General features: G+C 49.9%; 1 protein-coding gene across 1 annotated transcript; it reads left to right on the forward strand.

The window, feature by feature from the left end:
* Window positions 1–3,807: 3,807 nt before the first annotated feature.
* On the forward strand, window positions 3,808–8,496 carry TMSB4X (thymosin beta 4 X-linked). The gene is made up of 3 exons (XM_026478133.3): window positions 3,808–6,426; window positions 7,518–7,631; window positions 8,060–8,496. Exons 2-3 carry the CDS (start codon window positions 7,532–7,534, stop codon window positions 8,092–8,094), a joined length of 135 nt encoding a protein of 44 aa, XP_026333918.1. The 5' UTR covers window positions 3,808–6,426; window positions 7,518–7,531; the 3' UTR covers window positions 8,095–8,496.
* Window positions 8,497–8,803: the final 307 nt, after the last annotated feature.

Consider the following 8,803-nt stretch of genomic DNA (forward strand, 5'->3'; position numbering starts at 1 on the left):
GCTCGCCCCTCTCAGCCCTTGGCCACTTCTTTTTTTTTTTTTTTTTTAAAGATTTTATTTATTTATGTGACAGAGAGACAGCCAGTGAGAGAGGGAACACAGCAGGGGGAGTGGGAGAGGAAGAAGCAGGCTCCTAGCAGAGGAGCCTGATGTGGGGCTCGATCCCGGTGCGCCAGGATCACGCCCTGAGCCGAAGGCAGACGCTTTAACGACTGCGCTACCCAGGCGCCCCCCTTGGCCACTTCTAATCTCCTTCTCTCTCTATGGATTTGTCCTTTCTGGATGTTTCACGTAAATGGAATCCTACCATACGTGGTCTTTGGGATCTGGCTTCTTTCACTCAGCGTGCTTTCCAGGTTCACCCATGTTGTGGTGTGCACAGACTTCACTCCTTTTATGGCGGAATACTGTCCCATCGGATGACTGCACCACATTTCATTTACCCGTTCATCCGTCGATGGGCAGTTAGCTCCTTCCACCTTTTGGCTATTGGATTGATGTTACTGTGAACAGGAAGACAAGTATTTGTTTGAACACATGCTTCTGACCGAATCTATTTGTTAAAGTGAGATTTAGTAACTGTAGGGTCTGTAATCTCTATTGTCCATGTCATCTTTACCAATTCAGACAATTGAGTCCTGGCTATAAATGGCACAGTAAAAGCCTAGAACTCAAGCATCCTTTCCTGGTGCTTTCATTTGCCCCGCGTTTGGCCTTTGTGTGAGAAAATGACATCCTCCTCTTCTGGCTTCGGTGCAAATTGTGTCTGTGGAATTCCTCCTCAGGGAAGCCTCCTGTGAGTGAAGGCATCAGAGAGAATTGGAGAAGTGGGCAGAGATGGCAGCAAAGGCCTGCTCCTTCCCTGGCCTTGGGACATGCCGGGGAATTCTGATGTGCAGGGAAGCTAAGAGCTGCAGGCATCCTTTGGACAGGATGAAACCGCCAGGCAGAGAGGAAGGGAAGAGAACTGGTGTGCGTACCTGGCATAAGCCCTAGAAACATGTGGCGATCACCTGCTCCAAGGGCGACTAGGCTCAGACAGAAGCTTAGCAGAGGGTGCAGAGGCTGAACCATCCCGTGCACACACTCAGACCTCTTCACACGGGGGCACCACACGCAGGAAGGATCAGAGAGGGCATTGCAGGCAGAGGAAGGGGCACATGAGTAGATGGGCCCATTCCTGGGTCCTCGGAAAAGCTAGGGCACTGGTGGTGCACAGAGAATGAGAATGAGAATGAGAATGAGAATGAGAATGAGAATGAGAATGAGAGGGGCTGGACTGGCTTCATGACTGGTACAAAATGAAAGCCTGGGGCCCTTTGTCCAAAATTATTAACAATTTCAAGATGGCGGCAACAGAGCGTGAGGCTGAGCAAAGGGTCTCTGTGAGTGTGGGTGCCTTGTGCCACCGCATAGGTCACACGCCCTTGGAGCCAGCCCTGCAGAGGGGAGAGGGTCCGGGTCAGCCAAGGAGGTTGATCTTGGACTATGTGATCAAATCTAGTGCCCACCTGAGCTCCATTTTCCTTACCACGGAAGCCATTAGCTGCCTTCTGCTGATGCTGTGGGAGCTATATTCTATTTTAAAAAGCATTGACGTCCCCAGAAGAAGCACATTAAAATACATGAACACTTACTACTTGCTAATGATAATTCTGCTTCACGACAGAATAAAAAGTTTATCACTTTTAACACAGAAGGCCATCAGGAATATGTAATGCCTCCCCTTTCAAGATGTGATTTGACCTGCTAATTTGCTGTAACCAGTGTAATACGAATGACTGCTGGGAAAAATATTAAAGTAGCGAAAAGCTGTGTCAAACTGCCAATGTTCAAGATAAGAATTCCCTTTATTGCAAGTGCGCTGGGCTCGGTAGGATGAAGCAGAGAGCAGACTGAATTTCTGTAATGAAATCCTTTGACAATTGAAGCAGGCAACTTTCTAATTTATATGATCCATGACTATATCTGTGTTTCAAAGTTTTAGTGATGGAAAAGTCGGATGGTTTATTGTGATGGGATATAACTTTACCCTTAGCTGGCCTATACAACAAAATCTAAGGGCCTTATCTTAGGATTCTAGAAAAGGGGAGTATTTAATTGAGGCGGCTTCTGAACCAGCCCATCTGAGTTCGAAACCTGCCTCTGGCTTTTTCTGTGTGGTTTTGGGTAAATTATTTAATCTCCCCAGGACTCCCTCATAGGCAGAATGAGGAACACAACAGTGCCTCTGTCATAGGGTTGTGTAAGGGTTTGGGGAGATTACACACGGAGAGCTCCCCTCTATATGGTAAGCTCTCAAACAAATGTTATCATTACAGACAGGACTGCTGCTGTTGTTGTTCTTCTTATTTCTTGTTGTTGTTGTTGTTGTTGTTATTGAATCTGGCCCCCACCCGCCTCTCCACATGATTTCCTGTCACTTTCTCTCATTCTGCGCAAGCCCTAGCCAAACTAAACTCCTCACCACCCCGTGTATATGCTTGAAGATTCTCCGCCTGCTTTTTCTTGCCCTTGCTGTGCATAGACTGAACAACCACTTGGAGGGGATGTTGTAGAGGAGAATTCAAGCCACAGGAGGGAACTGGGTTGAATGAGATCCCCCTCAAAGTTGCTCTTGGCTCTAAGATTCCATCAGACCGACAAAGTGAACAGGAAAGTTAGCGACACGTTTCACATTCTCAAGAGCGTTCGTGGACTCCTCTCTGCTTCACCGTCTCCGGCATTCATTCTTAGCACACTAGCCGAGGGAGCCTTCTGTTCCATCCCACTGAGCGCGAGGTGGAGCTGCCGCAGGTGGGAGTCCTGGAGACACACTCAGGTCGGGGAGAGCTGGCCCCGATGGGCCCGCATAGGCTCGGGAGACAGAACTGTGTGTTTGTTCTCAAGCAAGCTTGCTTAGATTCTCTGAGTGTCAGGGTTTTCAGTAGTAAAATGTGGGTATTAGTGCCCACTGCAGAGGGTGAAAATTGAATTAGATATTGTATACAGACAGCCCACTCAATATCCCTTCCCTGTCGTTGGGGGGGGAGGGGGACTTGGGCTGTTTCTCTAAGGGGATTTACCTGAATGGATAGAGTTTGCGGGGTCACAGGCATAGTGGGGTGCAGGCAGGTAGGGCAGATGGTAGGAGGCCCTGAAACCGAGACAAAGGGGCCTGGGCTTGAGAAAGCAAAGGGCTGGGAGCCTTGCTGTGGCCACTTTCTTCTGTTCCTTCTCTTCTAATGGCCAGTGCTCTGCACAGAATTTAATAGGTTAAAAAATACTAGGACGAATTTTCAGGTACCCAGACCTCTGTGGCTGTTTCTCCAGCTTTGGAAATAGCTACAAAGCTGTCCCAGGCCTACCCTGGAAAGGAAAATAAAGCAGAATGTGCCCTGACACCTCTTCCTGGTTCCACCAGGCAGGGGCTTTGGAGGTGGGCCACCGTCCAAGGCCGGCTCCCTTGGCACATGGGTGCCAGGGCCCATGCGCTCAGGAAGGCTGGGCCAGCAGCAGGTGGGTGCTTCACCCATTTTCTCCTGGAGAGCCCTGAGCTGGGAGCTGTTGCTGCTCTCAGCCTCTGTCTTTCCCCTCGGGTTTGAAAACTCCCACCTCCATGGGGGTCGCACCCAGCGCACAAACCCTCTTGTAACGGTGGCTTCAGGGGGGCGGGAATTATCCCTGACATGTGAAGCATTAATACCGACAGGTTTGAATGATTGGGGAGGGGGGGAAGCAAGGCGGCTGCAGCCACAGGCTCAGAGTACGGCCTAGCCGGGTTCAGGGACCTTCCTCATCCTGGCAAGTCAGTTCAGGGCAAGGCCATGACTGTGTATTGAGCAAGGGCCCTCTCCCAGGTGCTGTGGGAAACAAAGAGCCTGCCCCCTCCCATGCTTCCTGATGGTTGTCAGGCGCAGACTTGGGGGTCCGGGCGGCAGGGGGTGCGAAGACTTTTAGGAACGCCTTAGCACAAATAATAGACAGTGGCTACTGGCTGAGTTATCACAAGGATGGCTCTCTAAGCTCAGTTTCCCCGCATGTAAACCTCTCCTCATGGTTAGGGGGGCAGCAGGGGGAAAGGCAGGAGCAAATGTAAAGCACCCATGACTGTGTCCGACTCTTACAAGGCATCGACCAACAGGGATTGTTAGTTTTTATTTGCTATAAAATTAACAAAAGATCTCATTTTTACTGGTACTTTTTAAGAGAAATGACGAATCTAAAAATCTCTAAAATTTACAATTTCAAACACTAAACGTTAATTTTTTTCCCCCTCAACGTTCCATCCTAAGTAACAATAATACAAAGCACTTACTAAGTGCTATGCAATGTCCTGAGCCTTTAGGGCTCCCAAAGAGGTAGCTTATTGCATTTATCCCATTTTACAGATGAGAACCCTCAGGCCCAGAACAATTAATTCACAGGGCCAGGGTCACACAAGCCTTAAAAATATTCCTTTAGTTTGCGTTCCCTTTCATCTGCCTCCCACTCTCTTTCGGCTCTCTCTAGGTCGGCTGACCAGGGGCAAGGCAAGCCCAATACGGAAGACTCTCTTCCTTTTAACAAGTCCCCTTCTTTTCTGTCAGTATCTGAACACAGTGGAAGGCTGCTTGCTACCAGCCTGGAAAAATTCTCCAGGCATTTCCAAATTTCCACTCCTCCATCTCTTCTGGAGACATGGCTCTGCAAGGCCTAACCCTTTTTAAGGGAAGCACCTCAGGGAAAAGCAGCACTGGGTTGGTAGTGGCCTTCCTTTGTATCCAGAGACACCGGGGGAGGAAAGAAGTGATTTTTGACAGCAGCTGGGTGAGGCAACATGGAATCACGGAACCTCCAGAGATGGTGTATCAGGCAGCTGCCAGCTGAAACGGGCCAAATATCCATCCGGCATGATCTTTAATGAGCTTCCACAGTGAAGGGGACTCTCAGGCCAGTCAACTAGGGTAGGGTCAGGGGAGAGGTGTAACCAGAGAGGTGACATCCTGTTTGGAAAGCAGAATGGCGGCCACCCACCAGAGCATGAACTGGGGAGCCAGTCACCTGCCCCTGCCCCCCCCCCAAGAAGGAAGTCAAGTGGATAAAGAAATGGGGAAGTCCGAGCTGCTCCTGCAGTGGCTTTTGAGGGTCTGTATAACACTTGACTTTAATCCCCATGGGACAAAGCCTCTGCCATAAACGTGATTAGCAAAGGGTTTCTGGAAACATTTCCTCAGGATGCGGAAAGGGATAAGAAGTATTGTGCATACTGCTTTGCGTCTCAAAATAATCTCAAGTAGGTCTTTCCCAATCCGCGGGTCGTTTTGCTTTCACGTGCCATTTGCGGGCACAGGGCACGGTATTCGCGAGGGATTTCAGCGGCAAGGGGGTCACTGGTACTCACGGGCAAGGTGCCATTTTGAAAACTGCTCTTCTCTACCGAAATCTCCCATATTTCCAGATGCAACTTAGAGTGCACTTCAAAAACGTCTTGTGCTGAAAAGGCTTTCTTCAAAACAGAGTGAGATTGTTAAATTTAATCTTTCGATTTTAGAGATGATGGGATTGCAGTCTTTGGCACTGGACACGGGCCTCCTTAGCAATCGCTTTTATATTTAGGAAAATAAGGAACAGGAAAGTAAAAAAACTTCCTTATTGTCAGGCAGCAAGTCAATAGCAGAGCTTGAACTTGACTTATTTTTCTAAGCGGGGAGGCGTTGTACGCTATAAAATCCAGATAGAGTAACCTCCAACCAGCAAATATTCCGGTTATTTGATTCGGGTGCTCACAAAAAATTATAGCGACGAAAAAATACGCATGTTACAGTGAGGAAACTTATTTGAAAAGAATCACTTAAGGGTGCTTTACCTCCCACCCAATTTCACGAGAAGCCGGGTGAGAGACAAAGAGGGCCGGGGTGGGGCGAAGGGCCTCGGCTGGCCCTAAAGCTGAGTCACAGGAATCGCACCCCTGCAGCGGGCGAGGCCCTCCAGCGCGGCCACCGCACCCTCGCTCGCGGATGTCCGCACCAGACAAAGACAGCTTCGCAGTAAAGGAATGCCTGTCCCCCTAGGTACCACCCAGACCCTTCGTTATCATGTCCCCCGGTCCCCAAGAGCGGGTTTGCGCGGCTGTTGCAAAAATCCATTATGGTAAAATAGACATAAGGAGGGGAAACGCATGATGCAGGAAGTGCCGGGGGGAGGGGGCTTTGGCTCCCTTTAATTTTCCGCCGTCGTTGCGGTAAGGGTGCACTGGTGCATGCGGGGCGGGGGTCCCCCAAACGCCAGGCAGGCCCCCCGGACGCCGGGGCGGAGACGAGGCGCGAAGGAGTTAAGCGGGCCCGCGGGTGACGTCACCTCATTTACATATGAGCGCGCATATAATGGCGCGCGGCGCGCCCCGCCCGGCATTCGGCGGCGGTCACTGAGCACGTCCGATTTCGCTCTCTCGCGCACCTCGCTCCGGTGAGCCCCGGGGCCCCTGCTTCCTGCCCTCGGTCCCTTCCCGCCCGCCGCCCGCGCTCGCGCCTCGGCGCCCCTCTCCCTATAGAGGCATCCCTATAGCCTAGCCCAAAGGGTCCTCCCCGGGAAGCCTTTCTTGGGGTCCTGGGGATGCCAAACCCTTCCAGATGCTGGGGAACAGGGTCGGGAACTTGGTGGTTTAAAGACAAACCCCCCAAGCCGGGCGTTCGGCCATGCAGCTCCGAGGGAACATTTTTTTTCTCCCCCCCCCCCCAACCCCCGGCATTATGCACTGCCTATTAGGCGGTGATTACTCAGGAACAGAAAAATCCTTTGTTCCAGCTCACACCCACCCAAGCCCGGAGCTTCAACAATTAACATTTTTCCTGTAGCCTCTGATGGCTTCTTGGGCTCTATCTGTCCAGATTTCAGGTGGCTGGGCTATACTGCGAAATGCGGGGGGTTAGGGAGAGGGGGGGACAACAACCCTTCTTGCGGGGGTTGCCGAATTGCCCCTAAATGCAGGTCAGGGCTGGTTTGGGGCAGCTTTGTGCGCGGCCGGCTGCATTGTTGAGCGCGAGTGAGGAAGCAGTAGGGCGGTGGTCGGGGGCGCCGGCTGCAGCTGCCGCCTTTGTGAGCAGAGAAGAAAAGCAGCACGGGCCCGCATCTTTGGGGGGAGACTCATGTAAAATGTTAGCACTGTGCAGCCTCCGCTTCATTTTAAGAATTTTTACTCGATCCCACCACCCGCCTCCACCTTGAAATGTCTTCACTATTTACTTCTAGCCAGATTTTAATTTTCAAACGTTGTGAACTGATAACTTACGGTGGTCAGTTTCATTATTCCGAAAGACTCGCCCCCTAATGGGAGGGCGATTTTCCCAGTTTGGCCCCCCGCATTTGGAAATAATGAAGGGGGGGTTCTTTTTTTTGTGTAGAAAGAGGAAGAGCTTTAGCCTTGAATGAAAGCGGAAGGAGGCAGAGGTGGGGTTTCAGGCCGGAGATGCGAGGGCAGAAGCGCATTTCTGAGCCGGGAGAGGCAAGGGTGGGTCGCTCGCTCGATCTCACCCTCCTTCTTGGCTTTGTATATGCAGCTTCCTCTGCAACCATGTCTGACAAGCCCGATATGGCTGAGATTGAGAAATTCGATAAGTCGAAATTGAAGAAGACAGAAACGCAAGAGAAAAATCCGCTGCCTTCGAAAGAAAGTAAGCCCCCCCCCCGCCCTTGAAAAAGGCTGGGCAGGAGGGAGGATGGGAGGGGCTAGGAGAAGGACCTGGACTGGGGGGGGGCGGGGGGGGCGAGGGAGTGCGGGGGAGGAGCTGACAATTTTTATGATGAATGTGGCCTGGAAAGGTTAATTAAAAGTTGTTTTTGCAGCTAACAAACAGGGCTTTAATAATTCAACGATGATGGGATGTTTGGTATACATATTAATATGCAATATTATACCATCTTTTCTGTTAAAATGTTTTTTAGTGTTCATATTTTCACGATGGGCCGACTTGATACTTAGTGGATTTCTATGATATGGGAAGATACCGTAAACGAAAAGTACGATAATCTTACACGAGGTTGTACTGAGTCTGCCTAATGAGCTCCCTCCATCTTTTTTCTTTTCTCTTTCCTGTCACAGCGATTGAACAGGAGAAGCAAGCAGGCGAATCGTAATGAGGCGTGCGCCGCCAATATGCACTGTACATTCCACAAGCATTGCCTTCTTATTTTACTTCTTTTAGCTGTTTAACTTCGTAAGATGCAAAGAGGTTGGATCAAGTTTAAATGACTGTGCTGCCCCTTTTCACATCAAAGAATGGAGAACTACTGACAACGAAGGCGCCTGCCTCTCCCATCTGTCTGTCTGGCTGGCAGGGAAGGAAAAGAACTTGCATGTTGGTGAAGGAAGAAGCTGGGTGGGACGACAGTGAAATCTAGAGTAAAAACCAAGCTGGTCCAAGGTGTCCTGCAGGCTGTAAAATGCAGTTTAATCAGAGTGCCATTTTTTTGTTCAAATGATTTTAATTATTGGAATGCACAATTTTTTTAATATGCAATAAAAAGTTTTAAAACGTCGCTGGTGTGACTGTTTGGTGTCTGGAAGGAGCGGCTTACTGGTAGATGAAACCTTTGCAAAAGGGCCAAGAGTGGTCTCACTGGGGAATGATAACATCTGGTGGTCTGGGGGTAAAATCAGAGAGGATGTAGAAATGAGTTTCATCCAGGTATGTGAAATAATACCTCCTGTGTACTAGGTGATTGGAAGGTGATTTTTTTTTTTTTTAGGCTGCTTGAATGCCTAGTAGGAGTCTGAAAACTGACAAAAACATACTGCAGTTCTTGCCTTTCACAGGGTTTGCTAAGCCAACACAGACTTAATTGC

The sequence above is a fragment of the Ursus arctos genome, chromosome X (assembly GCF_023065955.2).
Source record: "Ursus arctos isolate Adak ecotype North America chromosome X, UrsArc2.0, whole genome shotgun sequence".
In the NCBI taxonomy this organism is placed as follows: domain Eukaryota; kingdom Metazoa; phylum Chordata; class Mammalia; order Carnivora; family Ursidae; genus Ursus; species Ursus arctos.